This window comes from Podarcis erhardii (genome assembly GCF_964252035.2).
Source record: "Podarcis erhardii genome assembly, chromosome: 13".
Lineage (NCBI taxonomy): Eukaryota > Metazoa > Chordata > Lepidosauria > Squamata > Lacertidae > Podarcis > Podarcis erhardii.
This window is the reverse complement of record NC_138502.1, coordinates 3,831,025-3,847,839: the sequence shown is the minus strand read 5'-3', so window position 1 is coordinate 3,847,839 and position 16,815 is coordinate 3,831,025. Positions and strand designations below refer to the sequence as shown.

At 50.9% G+C, this 16,815-nt stretch overlaps 1 protein-coding gene across 1 annotated transcript in view; it reads right to left on the bottom strand.

Moving 5' to 3' along the window:
• The window catches only part of DNAH2 (dynein axonemal heavy chain 2), a 141,691-nt gene that overhangs the window by 15,843 nt on the left and 109,033 nt on the right, over positions 1-16,815 (bottom strand). Inside the window, exons 58-75 of the mRNA XM_081835573.1 lie at positions 15,379-15,518; positions 14,977-15,124; positions 13,797-13,936; positions 13,457-13,667; positions 12,823-12,939; positions 11,907-12,048; positions 11,425-11,594; positions 11,179-11,295; positions 10,040-10,204; positions 9,613-9,738; positions 8,616-8,764; positions 8,371-8,437; positions 7,933-8,083; positions 7,303-7,451; positions 6,820-6,953; positions 6,167-6,311; positions 5,326-5,525; positions 3,787-3,913 (exon numbers count right to left, since the gene is read on the bottom strand). Of these exons, the coding sequence (XP_081691699.1) occupies positions 3,787-3,913; positions 5,326-5,525; positions 6,167-6,311; positions 6,820-6,953; positions 7,303-7,451; positions 7,933-8,083; positions 8,371-8,437; positions 8,616-8,764; positions 9,613-9,738; positions 10,040-10,204; positions 11,179-11,295; positions 11,425-11,594; positions 11,907-12,048; positions 12,823-12,939; positions 13,457-13,667; positions 13,797-13,936; positions 14,977-15,124; positions 15,379-15,518 (2,598 nt within the window). The remainder of the gene's footprint in view (positions 1-3,786; positions 3,914-5,325; positions 5,526-6,166; positions 6,312-6,819; positions 6,954-7,302; positions 7,452-7,932; positions 8,084-8,370; positions 8,438-8,615; positions 8,765-9,612; positions 9,739-10,039; positions 10,205-11,178; positions 11,296-11,424; positions 11,595-11,906; positions 12,049-12,822; positions 12,940-13,456; positions 13,668-13,796; positions 13,937-14,976; positions 15,125-15,378; positions 15,519-16,815) is intronic.

Sequence of the window (16,815 nt, the reverse complement as noted above, 5' to 3'; positions counted from 1 at the left end):
CTCCACTGTGATCATATATTAAAATAATATTCCATAGTTCTTTACTTATTATATACTCATTAGTTTTCACCCAGTTCCTTATCGCCTGTTCCCATTTCCTGTTGCATTAGCCATAGCTTTCCATTTTGATTTTGAAAAGACACAGAACACAGCATTTGACTTTAAGTCCTTGTTCACTATTATCTCCAGGGTGAATTTGACAGCCAAGATTTACGTATTGGCTATCATCAATCGCCATGTAATTATCTCCATCGACAACCTGCCGACAGAAGACACTCAGTCCGCCATGTTCCTCTACCGGAAGTCAAGGCCCAAGGAGATCTCAACCTTTTGGGGGTACTACACATCCAGAGGGACTGCTCCTCTTGGTAGCCAGCCCAAACTCTCTCCCCGGGGGGGGGGCAAACAAGCCACAGAAGCGTCCCTTGTCAGGGCAATGGGGATGCATGGGGGGGGGGCACAATGGTCAGGGCTGTGCTGATGCAGCAGCAGGACCGCCACTGATCCAATGCTCTTCATACCTCACCCCCAGCCCCAATATTGGGAGGGCAAGTGACTGATAGATGGGGCCCCCCAATCACTTGTCAAATTGGGCCTGCCAGCAGGTGGGGAGATAATGATCTGGAATGTTTCCCCACCCCAGCCCTATATGGGGCGTGGGATGGTGTGAGAACTGTGTGGATTTAAAGGATGGGGGGCAATTTCTGAAGCAGCAAAAGGCAGAAGAAGCATCCCGTGTGTTCTATGAATTTATGTATGGGTTGGGGGGGGGGTTGCCCCTCCAGCAGGTATCATGCACATGCAGCCCACTGCCAAAATCAGCACAATCACTTTTGTGACTTTTGTGATTTGTCCCCACAAAACACCCCATCACAGTTTCTTCCTATCTATTCAAAGGGCCTCTGCTGCACAACACCAAATGTAACAATTCACTGACAAATGTTATCTATGTGCTGGCTCACAGGGAAAACTACGGAAATTCATTTAGACATGTGAGCTCAGCTACTCAGCAGCCCCACTGCCTGAGTGATAATCCCTGGCATCCTGATACCTGGGTGCCATTCCAGAAATAACAAACCCAGATGAAGACAAAAGGGTGTGATTAACTTAGCTGGGAAACAGGGAAATGTAAATATCTCTTTTGTTTCACCTGATGGGTGTTTGGTGGAGGGCAAGGGAACCATGGGGCAGGGTCCAGGATGCTCAGATTCCTGCCACCAGACCTCCCCTTTCATGATGTAACCATGATGTAGTTTGGGGGGGTGTAACATGGGGATTAGCAGCTAATAAAACTTTGGGGGCTCTTTTGTTCGGGGCTTCCATCTTGTTCCACCTTGTGGCAGGTGGGAGTCCTGTCGTGACAGTCTTCAATAAAGACCAAGCCTAATGGCTGCTGTTTTGCTCTGGTATTCCTGGCTGGTGTCCTTGTGTTTTTGTCCAAGGGAGCCCTCAGATTTGCGGCGAAGAGACAGGGGTGCCATGGGTGGCAGGGATCAGCACCCTCTAGGGACAATGGCCCATAGCAATGTCCCCTGGCACAAACAATGACGGCCGGTTATGGCAGGGAATCAGCTGCCTGAGCCTTCCTTCAACACCAAGGCCCTGCCAGAGCTGCAGTCTTACACCAGCTGAGTCCAGACACCAGCAATCTTGCTGGAGCCAGCCAGACAGTCAAAGGCGTCCGACATTATTTTGAGACCATGTAGGAACTGGTAAGATTGGCATCTGCCTGCTCTATAGGCTTGGTGGGCAAAATCTTCACAATTTGCCTCTTCAGAAAATTGTCTCTCCAGTGAAGAAGAGCCTTGAGAAGCCTCTGTGTTGTGGGGGGGGGGGGCGGGCGGGGGACTCAATGGCAACCGTCAAGGTAACCGGGAGAACGTTGTTTTTAAACCCGCCGTCTCCCCAGCCTGGCTGACTTTCTTTTGCGTGTTGATTTCTCCTTGCAGAAATGACATTTTCTCCACCGGCGCCATGCTCAGGCAGTGGGAGAAGAAAGGATAACAAAGGAGGGACCCAAGAGGATAAGGAGAGGTAAAAAACAAAGATGTCTCTTCTTTTTTGTGTGTGTACGGGAAGTTATTGAAAGCGGGGAAAGGGAAAGGCAAATAAGGTTGAAAGGACAAAACCCGAGGAAAACTGCTGCAGAGCAGACACAAGCGGGGAGGGAATGCGAGACCAGAGAGAAGGAAAAGTTGCCCTGGGCTTGGGCAAGGCAGGAAAGAAAGAGCCTAGGCCTTCAAAGCTGTATGGCGGGGGCAACCCATTTCTGGACGCCTCCCTCCCGCTGCACAGAGAATAAAACTACCAGTACCATAAATCAGATTGCGCAAATCTGTTCCGTGCTTGGAATGCTGTGCATCGCATAATTCAATGGAGTGCAAGGCTCTATAGCTCTGGGGTTAGAGCACTGGCCTTGTGAACCGAGGGTCGCGAGTTCAGATCTCGCTGGGGACTTTGTTATGCTTGCACAAGCGATAACTTCCTGAAGTCTCTGCCCATTTGATGCTGCTGAGACATTTGTTCCCGTTTTCCGAACCACTGCCATGCTTCTTCTTTGAGAGCCAGTGTGGTTCAGCAGTTGGTGTTGGACTAGGATCTGGGAGAGACCAGGGTTCAAATCTGCACTCAGCTATGAAGCTCAATGGGTGACATTGGGCCAGTTAGTCACTCTCAACTTAATCCACCTCACAGGGCTGTCATGAGGATAAAATCGAGAGGCTGAGAACTGTTTACACCACCTCGAGCTCCTCGGAAGAAAGGTGGGATTTAAACACAACAAACTCACTAAATAAAAATAATAATTCTGTGTACACTGCTGATCTCTATACGTTAAGATACTGCACAGCTGGAAAAGGTGCAGAAAAGGGCAAGCAAAATGACTAAAGGGCTAGAGCAGCTTCCCTATGAAGGAAGGTTGCCAAAATTTGCTTTTTTTACTTTAGACAAGAAGACAAGAGATACACAATACAGATGCATACAATTGTACATGGTACAGAGGAAGCAGATAAAGAGTTTTCCTCCCTCTCTTATAATACGAGAACCCAATGGGCTCATCCAGCAAAGCTTAAGATCTTTTTTGCAGGGAAAGATTCAAGACAGAGAAAAGGAAAGACTTCTTCCCACGGCACGTTGCTAAACTATGTTTCGCTACGGCAGTAATTAGCGATAGCCACCAATTTGATGGCTTTAAAAGAAACTAGACAAATTTATGGGGGCTAAGGGATGCAGGTGGAGCTGTGGGTTAAACCACAGAGCCTAGGGCTTGCCGATCAGAAGGTTGGTGGTTCGAATCTCCGCGACAGGGTGAGCTCCCATTGCTTGGTCCCTGCTCTTGCCAACCTAGCAGTTCGAAAGCACGTCAAAGTGCAAGTAGATAAATAGGTACCACTCTGGTGGGAAGGTAAACGGCGTTTCCATGCGCTGCTCTGGTTCGCCAGAAGCGGCTTAGTCATGCTGGCCACTTGACCTGGCTCCCTCGGCCAATAAAGCAAGATGAGCGCCACAACCCCAGAGTCGGCCATGACTGGACCTTTACCTTTACCTAATGGGGGATAAGGCTATCAAGGGCTACTCAAAACGATGGCTATACTCTGCATCCAGGACCAAAGGCAGTACGCATCTGCATGCCCAGTTGCTGGGGATGACGAAGGGGTGTGTGCTGCTCTCGCACTCAGGTCCCGCTTGTCCGCTTCCCGTAGGCACCTGGCTGGCTACAGTAATAGAAGGCTACTGAGCCAGCTTGGCCTTTGGTCTGATCCATCAGGGTGGCTCTTGAGCTCTTACCACTCCCCCGCGCAGGAAGAAGTTGTACTCGTCCATCTTGAGGTTGCCGGAGACCTCCAGGATCTTGGCACACATCTGGAAGCTGAAAAGCAGCTTGTGCCGCTCAAAGAGGCCTCGACAGGTATACCTAAGAGAAGCCACACAGAAAACGGAAGGAAGGGTTGGAGCTCGGAGAGAACTCACAGCAGCCTCCTTTCTCAGATATGCTTTTCTTATTTTATTGATACACCAAAAAATGAAAAAATGAAACAAAAATACAAATAAAAAGAGTGATAGACACTATTAATTACAAATCAATAAAGCAAAAAGTGGTCCTTGAACTATAGACCCGACCTCCCGTCTATTCCTTATTTCAATTATATATTATTTGTTGCCAATACACACTTTTATCATAGATGAACTAATTATTGGTTTATCTGAGGCCTCACATGTTTCTTAAAGCTACTACTGAAGTTATTCAAATGCTGCAACAGAGTTTAAAGTGCTATAGCTGTTTTTCAAATAAACTTTGAAGACTTCCCATTTTGAGACAAATTCCCGTTTTGGTTTGTTCTTTATTTTTTTCTGATAAACTGTCTAACTCCATATATTCTGTTAGCTTTTGGATCTATTCACGAATAGAGGGGATTTCATCACTCTTCCATTTTGTAGCGATAAGAATGCTTGCTGCCACTGTGGCATATTAAAAAAAAAACTTTTCATTTTTTGCAGAATATCCAAATCTGTAATCCCCAGAAGATAAGCTTCTGGTTTTCTCATAAAGGAAATCTCTATCATTTTTTGTAGTTCTAAGTGGATACTCTCCCAAAATGCCTGCATTTTCTTATATAGCCACCACATGTGATAGAAAGTGCCTGATTTGTCTCCACATATCCCACAGTTGTTTGAGACACTTTCTCAGATATTCAAGAGGGTGAAGCCTGAACTTCCAGCGCCTGTCTGGAACAGGCGTCCTGTCATTTGACGTTTCTGAGAACAATTCAAAGTGTTGGTGCTGACCTTGAAAGCCCTAAACAGCCTCCATCCAGTATACCTGAAGGAGCGTCTCCACCTCCATCATTCTGCCCGGACACTGAGGCCCAGCACTGAGGGCCTTCTGGCAGTTCCCTCACTGCGAGAAGCCAAGTTACAGGGAACAAGGCAGAGGGCCTTCTCGGTGGTGGCGCCCGCCCTGTGGAACGCCCTCCCACCAGATGTCAAAGAGAAAAATAACTACCAAACTTTTGGAAGACATCTGAAGGCAGCCCTGTTTAGGGAAACTTTTAATGTTTAATAGGTTATTGTATTTTAGTGTTATGTTGGAAGCCACCCAGAGTGGCTGAGGAAACCCAGCCAGATGGGTGGGGTATAAATAATAAATTGTTGTTGTTGTATATGGACTATATGGGGAAAGTCTGAGGATTGCAGAGAACTTCTCCCAGTTAAATTGAACACGCCTCGTTCCTCAGGAAGGAGACCCCAAGGGCAGAGATTGCCAGGTGCAACAGGGAAAGGAGTTGTGGCAGTGGTTGGCACTCCCCCCGGCATGAAGTGGGTTACCTGTAGACGGCATAGGTGTGGTATTCGTTGAGGAAGCGGATTCTCTCGTCCAGCTTGGTGCTCCGATGGCTCTTGTTGATGCTGAGGTTGAAGAGGTCAATGTAGGCATCGAGGGAGAACTGGTACATGGGGTCGATCCTGCCCATGTCGTTGAGGACGAAGAAGAGGATGGACGCCCGCTGAGCACATGGTCGGTAGGCCTGGCGAGAGCACGTGCGGCAAGTGAGTTGGCAAGCAGTCGGAGGGCAGGAGCAGGATGCCCACCAGGAGATGGGGGGGGAGAGGAGCCACTGGGGGTGAATCAGCCATGGGGTGAGGCCTCTACCCCAGCACACAAACCACTCACTCCCAGAGAAATGACCTTTCCTGCAGAATCAGTACATCACCAGTCAAAGAGCAAGTTACTAGCTCCTATGGACTGTGGAGAAGCCCAGGAGGGATTCAGGCACAGCATCTGCACCCACAAATCTTCCTCAAGACCCTCAGTTCTGGGGGGGGGGGGATTCCACCTGAAGTTTATGAAATACGGTATCACCTGGAGAAAGTGGATAGAGGAAAGTTTCCCTCCCTCTCCCACCAGACTAGAACTTGCAGACATCCACGAAGGTGGATATTGGAAGATTCTGGACAGACAAAAAAGAAAGTGCTTCTTCTCACAACACAGAGTTGAAATACGGAACTCCCTGCCACAGGAGGCAGTGATGGCCAGCAACCAAGAGAAGAGGATTTAGACAAATTTGTGGAGGCAAGGGCTGTTGGGGTCTACTAGCCACAATGGCTATGCACTGTCTCCATGGTCAGAGGCAAAAATGTTTCTGAGTACCAGAATCCATCCTCTCACCTCCCGGGCAGTGTCGATTTTGATCTCCGTGGTCTCGCTGGTCTCCAGCTGCTCTGTGACCTCGGTGGCTGTGACCTTTGAGGTTTGGAGTGTGTTCACAAGCTGCACGTCATCCAAGAGCGAGCCCGTGGCTTCGTTCAGCAACCTGTGGAAAGTGGGAGAGGTGAGCCCAGCGAGGGGGGTGCAAGCGAGGGCAGAACACCTGTGCCCACTCCACAGAGGGCCTGAGGACCAGAAACAGAGCCCTGCAGCTTTGCCCAAGAGGCAGGGAGGGAAAGATGCCTCCTCTGGGCTGGAGAAGCCCCAGATGATGGAGGAGGAGGTGGGGTCTGAGCCTGCAGAACTGTCGGCTGAGTTTACGGGGAAGAGAGGAGAGGAAAGGGCAGACTTTCAACATGATGCTCAGCCTCCACAAAAGGTAAAGGGGGTGAAGGGAGTGCAGAACACAGCAGCCACCTTCCTTCTCCTGGTCAGTAAGGACTGCCACGTATCACCCCACAGGCCCAACCACGCAGGCTTTGTGGCCTCCACCGCCAGTTCCTTTACATGATGCTCTTCAGGCACAAAGCGTCAGCACACACACAAGTGACGAACCCTCAAAAGGATCCTGTTTTTCCACAGCACCTGCATGTCCCCTTGCCCAGCCCCGTTACCTCAGGATCTCGTCCTCCAGCTCCTTCAGCTTCCTTTTGCCAGCTGCGATGTTGAGGACCAGGTTGTCCTTCTGCTCTTCCAGCTCGGGCCTCTCTCTCCGGACCACAATCCCCAGCAGCTGAGCTTCCAGCCCCTGAAGAGGCCCAGGACACTCAGTACGGACCCCTCTGCCTCTCCCCCCCCCCATCGTTTGGCATGAAGGATGTTCCCCACCCTCCTAGCAATTCTTCTTCCCTCCTATGAAGTCTTCTGCAGGGGGTGGAATCTGTCCCTTTCCAAACCGCCCATCTCCTCCCACCTCAAATCCCAGGAGCTGGAAAGAATTCCCAGCATCGAGGCGGTGAGAAGCCTGGATGAGGCCAAAGGGGGCCCACCACAGCCCAGCATCCCATTCTCACCAACCAGATGCCCCGATCGGAAGCCCATGAGCAAGACAGGAGCCCGGCAGCAGCGCCAACGCTCTCCCTGGTTGTGCTCCCTACCTGCTCTTTGACAGCAAAGTTGACGATGGTGGTCTGGGAGGACGTCTCCGGCGTGTAGTGTGGGTTGGGGAGTTTGGTGGTGAGGTAGAATCGGAAATCAGGGTGGTATTCCACTTCCTTGTCCCCCAGCCTTATCAGCAGGCGGCCGCCTACAAAGACACACAGGTATAATAATAATAATAATAATTTTTATTTATACCCTGCCCTCCCCAGCCAAGGCTGGGCTCAGGGCAGCTTACAAGCAATAATAAAAACAAGTTGAATGATTACAACTTAAAAACAAAATTAAAATACAACATTAAAATACTGAAACATTAAAATATTAAAATGTTGCCTCATCGCAGGAGGAGAAGGAAAAGAAAAAAGAAAAAAGGGAAAGAAAAAAGAAAGAGAGGGACGGAATCAAATACAGGTCAGGACCAAGGTGGGGGTGGAATTAGGGGTCTTTGACCTGGGCCTTCTTTCTCTCTGGACAAGATGCCAGCCCCTTTCCGGGAAGCTGGCATCCATTCCTCCATCGAATTCCTCTCCCCCCCAAACCTCAAATCCCAAACCTGGATGAAATATGCAGTCAGGTGCCCAGAAGTCACCACCTCCTTTCCCAGCAGCAGGCAGAAGCCAGGCGCTCACCCACTTTGGTGACGGACTTGTTGAGGATGGGGGCCAGTGTGGGGTCCAGCTCCTCCTGAATGTTTTGCAGCAGGACCGGGGTGCCAAACTGGATGGCCGTCTCCAAGATGCGCATATAGTCAGGCATCTGCAGGTCAATTATCTTGAGGCCCTGTGGGAGGCAGAGGGGGCGGGAGCATGAGAGGGCCACCAGAACGCCTCTCTGGCTGCCACCCACGTCAGAGAATCTCCCAGGCAGGTAAACAGATGTTGGATCCAGCTGCTAGACCAACATCCGAATGCACGTCTGCTTTGAAGCAGGTACAGGGGGCTGGAACTGAAGGGCAACGAGTATTTGTTTGCAACAGCAAACAGGGACAAGGGAGTAGGGTGCAGAAATCACAGGGCAGGGAGTTCAAACCTAGAGAAGCAAGCATCTGCAATGAAGCTCCTCCTTACTTTTTTGGCTTCCATGTTCTTGATCCACTTCGTGGCCTGGCACTGGGGGTCAATCATGAGAGGCCACCTGGCAAAGACACATTGGGGCTTCAGGTGCGCTGGGGCCCCTCGGCATCTCACCTTTGGGCTTCTGGGTCCCCGCACCCCCAATAGATGATCCAAGGGGAGAGGGCCGTGGTGGGCCTGAGAAGCATCCCCAGGGGGTGCAGGGAGCCCTGAACTCCCTCTCGCAGACCAAGGCTCACCGGTTGCCTCGTGTGACAATGATCCCGTTCTCGGTGGAGAAGTTGTCGGAGGGCAGGCCCTGGATGTTCCAGTTGCGCACGATGGTGGGGTTGGCAAGGAAGCTGTCACAGGTGAAGCGGGGGCAGCAAGGCACATGGAGCTCTCGAGTCTGCAGGGGGGGGAGCAGAAGCAGGCAAGCCAGTCAAGCCCCACTCAGAACGGCCTGCTCTTCCCACGAGCAGAAGGATCCCAACACGTCTTCCGAGCTACTCACCCGTCAGCCTGGCCAGCTGACACCCTGGGAGGCGGACACCGGCTATTTGTTTACAGTGGTACCTCGGGTTAAGTACTTAATTCATTCTGGAGGTCTGTTCTTAACCCGAAACTGTTCTTAACCTGAAGCACCACTTTAGCTAGCTAATGGGGCCTCCCGCTGCTGCTGCGCTGCCGCTGCACGATTTCTGTTCTCATCTTGAAGCAAAGTTCTTAACCCGAGGTACTATTTCTGGGTTACCGGAGTCTGTAACCTGAAGCGTATGTAACCTGAAGTGTATGTAACCCGAGGTACCACTGTATTTCATAAAATTTATACCCCATGTGGTGGCAAAAAAACAAACAAACGTCAAAGTGGTTTGCAAAGAGAATAAAACCATAACATTATCAGTAAAAGCAATGTTCAAAAGATGAGATCTGCAGTCAATTCAAAGCAAGAGCAGAACTCACGTCAATATTCTACAGGTCTGGGCAGGCTGGCCTAAAGAAAAATGTTTTCAGCAGGTGCCGGAAAGAGCACAGCAAAGGCTCCGGCGCGATGTCAACAAGCAGGGAGGCCAGAGTGTTGGTGCTGCCACGCTAAGAGACTGATTTTTCACCATTGCAGAACATGTATGATGTGGCACGTGGGGAAGTGCCAGCTCCTTGCTGCCAGCCTCATGTCCTTCCACCAAGGGCGGGATTCTTGTAAAGGAATGGCGGGAGGGAGAAGGTGGCCTCTCAGGAAAGGGCCACCAGGCTCACCTGCTTCATCCAAATGTGTGAGACAATGTCATCCCGGTAATTGGACAGGAAGGGCCCCATGTAGGAGACGAAGGCGGCCGCCAAAAGACAGTCCCCCACCAGGTAGCCTATATCTTCCTCCAGGCCCTGCAGGGAAGGAGGAGGAGGAGATCAGGGGAAGGACAGAGCCCAGGAGATGGTTCCCCTTGCAAAGGGGCCCTTGGAGATGTTAAAAAGCTGCCACAATCTCTTTTCTTGCACCCCACATTCCCTTCATCTTCTATTCTCTGAGCTCAGCATCTTCTGTGACTTGTAGCCTCCCCTCATCCCCTTGCACGTCCCAAGGCTTTAGTCTCCCTTGCTGGGTACTAGAAATGATCCTCTCAAAACTTGACGCCCTACTCCAAGGGACAGACAGGGGTGTGTGGAGCAGCCCCCTGGGTCGTACCTTGACTGTTTCCTCCCAGCGGATCTTCTCTCCCGCCAGGCCCGACACCAGCTTGTCGGCTCGGTCCAGCTTGATCTCCATCTCCTCCGACTTCTTGCGCAGCTCCTCCTTCTGGGCCAGCTTCTCCTCGTACTCTTTCTTCAGCATCTCCAGCTTCTCTGCCACCTGAGCAGGGGTTGGGGCGAGGGTGGAGAGGAGGCCTTAGGAGCAGGTCCGTTGCCAGGGCCTTCCTCGCTGGGAAGATGCCTACAAGGGCTGGCCTGGGGTGATGCACAGAGGGAACGCCCTACCACCGCCATTATACAATAGGGCCACATCTTACACAGAAGTCTGGTTCAAAGCACACACTCAAACTGCCCTCGGTCAAGCATCCTTAGCCTTCTGGAGCCAGCGTGCCAAGAGGGCTTTGCACCCCAGCTTTGAAAGCTCTTTTTGCATCAGGAAAACCCAACAGGCACATGAAGGGACTGAGGCTCACAGAGCTTTCCTGGAAAAAACTGCTAGAGAGGTCACTTCCTTTGTCTTCCTACATGCTTCCTTCCTTCCTTCCTGCTTGGGCATCCTTCTTTTTCTTCATCATGCTTCCAAGCTCACCCTCACATGCATGTCTGAGTTGTGCAGCCCAGACACCACTTCTGAACATACATTTTGTACTTTTGTAACTTAGATAGCAGTCTTAAACCTGCCTTCATTTTGCTACGGTAACTGCTGCTTCAAGACCTAGACTATGTAAGTAAACCCTATTTTTATTTCTTCAAATGTGTGTGTGATTGTTGTTTTTAAAGGGGGGAAAAGGGGTGAGACCAGGAAAATCCAGTTTGCCTTAAAGCATCCTGGTTTATTAAATCAACCTTGACTTCGCTTCCAAGTTTAGCTGCAAAGGATGGTACTCTGCTGATCTCACAAACGTGAGCAAGGAAGGACAGTAACTAAACTCTCCAAGTGTCTAAATCCATTCCTACAGCTTGGATTTAACTCACAGAATTTAAACCAGTCCGACTTCAACTGCGTGTGGTTGAGATGCCACAACTTAAATGTGCATAAGATGTAGTCACAATGCAATAAGAAGAGAGGCCAAGAGTCTCCATGACTCCTGTGGCCAAACCGCACTCCTGGATCGCCCTCGGAGGCCGACTGACCTCTCGGAGCCTCTCCTGAGCCTCGGCCTGGGCGGCTTGCTTTTCTGCCAGCTGGGCAAGGGCAGCATTCATTCGAGCGCGTTTGGGCTCCACCACACGGTAAATGCGGCCGTACATCTGGGAAGGAGAAGGTGGGGAGAAGCAGAGGGTGGAGTGCAACCTGCAAAGATCGAGCCCCAAAGCGTCTTCCCACCATGCAAAGAGCTGCTGCCGGGCCCTTCCACAGATGGAGCTTTTGATGCTCACCTCCATGGCTCTAACCCACATGCACAGGGATTTGGCAGCCACCGAGACGCGCCCAATGATGTCTGGCTGGAAGTCCGGCTGAGAGCAGTAGGCGCTGATCTTCTTGAGCACCTTGTCGGAGATGTTGTCCTTGTCAAAGTAGACCAGCTGCTTAATGAAGTTGGGCTCACCTGGAGAAGCAGAATTGAGATCAGGGGAGCCGGGTGAAGCCAGGAGAGCCCTTTTGGGTCGTGCTGGTGGTACCAGACTTCTGCAACCGGGCCCCACAGAGTGACCAAAACAGGACAGTTCTGGGAAGCCCCAAAGCAGGCTGTCTCTAACCCTGGTAGCAAATGCCCTCCCAGAAAAAAGAGGTCTGGGGAGAGGGTAGTGGGACAGATGGAAAGGATTCCCACCCCCCTCTCTGCTGCATCACGGTCCAGATCCATGTTATCTATCCGCACACATGTTGTCTCTGGGCCTGCTTTAGGTTCCTTACTTACCCAGCTGCTTCTTGGCTTCGGCCCAGGTGGGCTCGTTGCCTCGCAGGATCATGACCGCCTGCATGACTGTCTCCACCAGGGTGGGAGGGCGGCCGTAAGACTTGATCTCGGTCAAGTCTTTCTTGTTGAGCGATTCCAAAGCCTGGGGGGAGGGAAAGGAGGGCGCGGGGGCCTTTCAGAAGCGGCTGCTCCAAAGGGAGAGTCAGGCAGGGAGTCAGAGCATGGAAACAGGAAGGAAAGGGGGACACACACACCCTTCTAACCCTTGGAGAGGAATGTAGAACATCCTAAATCTCCAGCCATCACCACACAGCTGGGAAATCCCAGCATGTTGGGGCTGCGCAGGGAGGGTGGCGCCAGAGCATGCACACAGGCACAGAAGGCTGTGTGGTTAAGAACATTACAACAGCCCTGCTGGATCCGCCCAATGGACCATCTACTCCAGCATCCTGCTGGCACAGGGCCAACCAGATGCCAGCGAGGAGGACCTGCCAGCAGCTGGCATTTGCAAGCACTGCTGCCTCCAACAGTGGAGGGAGAAAAGAGCCACCCTGGCTAGTAGCTTCCAATAGCCCTCTCCTCCTCCTTCGCGAATATCTCTAATCCTCTTTTAATGCCAAGCAGGTTGGTGGCATTACTGCCTCCTAACAGGGAAGCTGGGAGAGCGCCAATTTGGTGGAATGGATCTCTCCGTTTGCCTAGAGTCGGTAAGAAACACAATGCTGTTGTTTGAAGTGAAATAGTCGTGCGCATTGCAGCAGAGGAACCCTGCGGGTCACAAATCCTGCCTGCCCCAAACTCCGCTGTGCTGTTTGGTTCGCCAGAGATCTGGCACAGCTCTTACAGGCTGCCTAACTTAGCAGACCCTGCAGCCCATGGGGCAGGGCTTCTACAATGTCCCTCCCCTTCCTGCTACCTTCATGGCTTCCTCCAAAGCAGGCATGGCCTCCTCCAGGTCCCTCTGGGCGGTGTCCGCTAAAGCTTTGCACTTAATCTCCTCTGCTGCGATCTTCTCACTGTTGGCTGAGACCATCTGTGGGGAGAGGAGAGGGGGAGGAGAAGTCTCAGCACCAGGGGTCATCAAACGTTTTCAGCAGGGGGCTGGTCCACTGTCCCTCAGACCTTGTGGGGGGTTGGACTATATTTTGAAAAAATATATATGCAAGAGCACCAGGCAGATTTACCACTGGTGGCGGTGGCAGGAGAGGGACAATGAGTGGTGCACGAAAGGGCTCCGGAGAGGAGCGGCTTTAAATGGCGGTCGCCGAGAGGGGCGCTCAGCCAGCTGTGGCTCAACAAAGCCCAGCCCCCTTCCTCCTCTAGGCAGGGCAGGGAGAAGCCAGGAGGAGGGAGGGAGGAGGTGCCGCCAGCGACGTGTGAGGGAGAGGGAAAGAACACACATGCTGGCAATCCACATGCTGGCGATCCACACGGCAATTCCTGGACCGGCCGCGGGCCAGATCCAGAAGGCAATTGGGCCTGATCCAGCCCGCAGAGCTTAGTTTACCGACCGAGGAGAGCATCCCAGGAGCCTGGACTCGGACACCCACCTTCTGCTGTTCATCAGCTTCTCGCTTCTGCTGAACAATGATGACCAGGTACTCCTCACACTGCTTCTGGAATTCCGCCACCTTCCTCCTGGCTTCCTCCAGCTCCAGCGTCATCACCTCCACCTTCTTCCGGGTCTCATCGATCTTGAAGAGCCCGTTGTGGAGCTTGTTGGCTTGGTCCGAGAGCTCCTTCCGCTTCTCAGCCAGGAGCCTGCAAAAGGAGGAAGGGGAAGGCTCCATGACTGCTCTGCAGCCCAGCCTAGCCCAGAAATTGGGCCACCCATGGATCTCGGCCATCCCACTCGGCTTCCCTGGAGAGAGACCAGAAGGGCCCCCTTACTTCTTGTAGCCAGAGACCAGCTCCAGGTAGTTGGTCGGGGTGACGTAGTTATGGCGCCTCAGCTCCAGCAGCATCTTCTGTGAGTACCTGGCCACAGACCAGTGCATGGTCACAAAGATCCTAGCCACTCGCTTTTGCATCTAGACAGGATGGAGAGGAGAGACAGAATTAGGGAGGAGTCAAGCGCTCCTGTGGCTTCTAGCAATTGGCCATCAGAAGCATTATTGCCTTCATACAGCTTGGAAGAGGAACCCTCACCCACTGCCTGCAGCCACGCATTTGTTTATAAAAAGATATTTGTATACTGCTGCGTCATAAAAAATTATATCAGTGGTTTACAGTGTTAAAAAGAAACCAGAGGCCTTTCTCCTGGGCATGGTTGGCCAATTGGTGCCAAAGAAGGATAGAACTTTTTTTATGTATGCGACAACAGCAGCAAGAATACTCATCGCAAAATATTGGAAGACACAAGATCTACCCACTCTGGAAGAATGGCAGATGAAGATGATGGACTATATGGGATTGGCAGAAATGACTGGCAGAATCCGAGACCAGGGAAAAGAGTCGGCAGAAGAAGATTGGAAGAAGTTTAAAGACTATTTGCAGAAATATTGTAAAATTAATGAATGTTAGAATGATGTTGGACAGAAATTAAGTGGTTTCCAGCTGTAATGCTTTAAGAGATATGGAAAATAAGGTTTTGAATTAAGTAAAAACTAATGGTGAGGATTTGCTGAATTTATAATTTGAATTGGAATATAAGAAAGGGAGGTATGAGGAGGTCCGGAAAATAAGTTAAAAGAAAATAGGTAAAGGGAAATTTTATGTGTTTTTAGTTGTTTTTATATTTTTTCTTTTCTTTTTTTTTGTATTTTTGTATTTTTGCTTCTTTTTTGTTGTTTTATAATGTATTATTCTGGAAAATTTCAATAAATATCTTATAAAAAAAAGAAGAAGAAACCACACAACAGATTTTTAAAGAAATTAAATGCATCAATTAACCGCTGTGGATGGATGCATAGGCCTGGCGGAGTTTTCAGCAGCCGCCTGCTGAATATCCAGTGTCAGAGTGTTCCACAGGCACTAACGGCTTGGTTTCTCGTTGTCAAACGAGCCCTGCCAACCTTCAGGACGCCCCCCCCCCTGCGCCGCTTTGGGAGGGGCAGGGGCTCCCCCTCACCGTGTCCAGGCTCCCCTTTTCCACGGTTCCCAGGTCCACGCCCTCCAGGTACTTCTCCGCCACTTCCAGGAGGGCATCCTTGGGCCACTCAGAGAACCAGTCGATGGTGGTGCAGTTCACCAGGGCAGGGTACTGCCGGATCCAGTTCCTGAGGCACAGCGGAGAGAGCCGTTAGTTGGCGTTGCGCCAACGATGCCTCCCCCCGCTTCCCTTACTCCTTGGGCCTTGCCCTCGGCCCTCTCATTTGCCCACCCCACTTAGCCTGCCATTAACGGCCATTTTTCTCCAGCCGCCCCTGTGGTCCACCAGGAGTCGCTGTTGCTCCGAGCAGAAGCCGCCCCTGTGCCTGTCTAGACAGCAGCCTCTGCTCCGATGATCCCGGCAGCTTCCCCCTCCCCTCACCTGAAGGGATCCCCGACTGGGCTCAGGCACAGCACCACGTGCAGGTTGTTCCGCACCCTCTCAATGAGGAAGGCAAAGAGGCTGTCCTGGCTCTCCTGGATGCCCTCTGTCCGAGCTGCGTCTATGATGTGGCTCTGAATCTGGGGACAGAAAGGCGGGGGGGGGGGGCAGAGAGAGGGGAAAGAAAGAGGATCAAGGAAAAGGATGGGTTAAAAGAATATGAAAAAATGGGTTTATACAAGTAAAAATTCAAGATTGTAATAATTTAAAAATAAGATTTAGGTAGCGTAAAGAGGGAAAGAAATTGTTGAATTAATAATTTGATTTGGAATACAAAAAAGGGAGGTATGAGGAGGTCCGAGAAACAAGTTAATGAAAAATAATGTGATGGAAAGAATGACTGTTTTTAACAATTTTTATTCTGTATTTTTTCTTTCTTTTTTTCTTTTTATTTTTTGTAATGTAAAAACCCTAATAAAAAATTTAAAAAAAAAAGGAAAAGGAACCTGTTGCCAGTTTTGAAACGCCCCTTGTGGGAACAACGAACCGCTCCGTGTCATCAGTCCAGGTGCTGCTCACTAGATCCGCCTCAAACTTTCTGTGCCAAGGAGAGGAGCAGAGCATGGTGGAATCATAGAGAGCTGGAAGGGAACCTGAGGATCATCTAGTCCAGGCATAGGCAAACTCGGTCCTCCAGATGTTTTTGGGACTACAACTCCCATGATCCCCAGCTAGCAGGACCAGTGGTCAGGGATTATAGGAATTGTAGTCCCAAATCATCTGGAGGGCCGTGTTTGCCTACGCCTGATCTAGTCCAATCCCCTGCGATGCAGGAAGATGCAGCTGTCTCATACGGGGATCAAACCTGCAACCTTGCAGCACCGTGCTCTAACCAGCTGAGCATGAGACTCTGAATCTCAGGGTCGCGGGTTTGAGCCCCATGTTGGGCAAAACAGGGGGTTGGACTAGAGGACCCTCGTGGTCTCTTCCAGCTCTACAATTCTATGATTCTATGAACCTGGGTGCACAGAACCAGCATGGTAAGGCAGCTTCCTCTAAATTCCCCTCTAAATATAATTATTGGGGGTTCACGCAGGCCCAGATGCTCAACCCCCCCCCAAATTCAGGTGCTCAAGGGGAGAGGAAGGGCAGGCAGAAAGCTCAAAGCTCCTGAAGGTTTTCAAGCTCTGCAGGTCTTCAGATGCTAGGGGGAAAGGCTCCAAGGCAGGGTCACAACTCTGAGACCAGGTATGATGGTCACAGCCCTACCAGAGTATCACAATGAGTGTCTTTCTGCAAGAGCCAGGTCCACACACACCTGGGGCTTTTTTGGGGGGTGGGGGCGGCTTGGAATAGCTCATTGGTCCAAAAAAGGTGGCTCCTACTATGTAGCCTCAGTACCTCTCTTTTTTAAAAAAATCATGTGCTGCCTGGGAC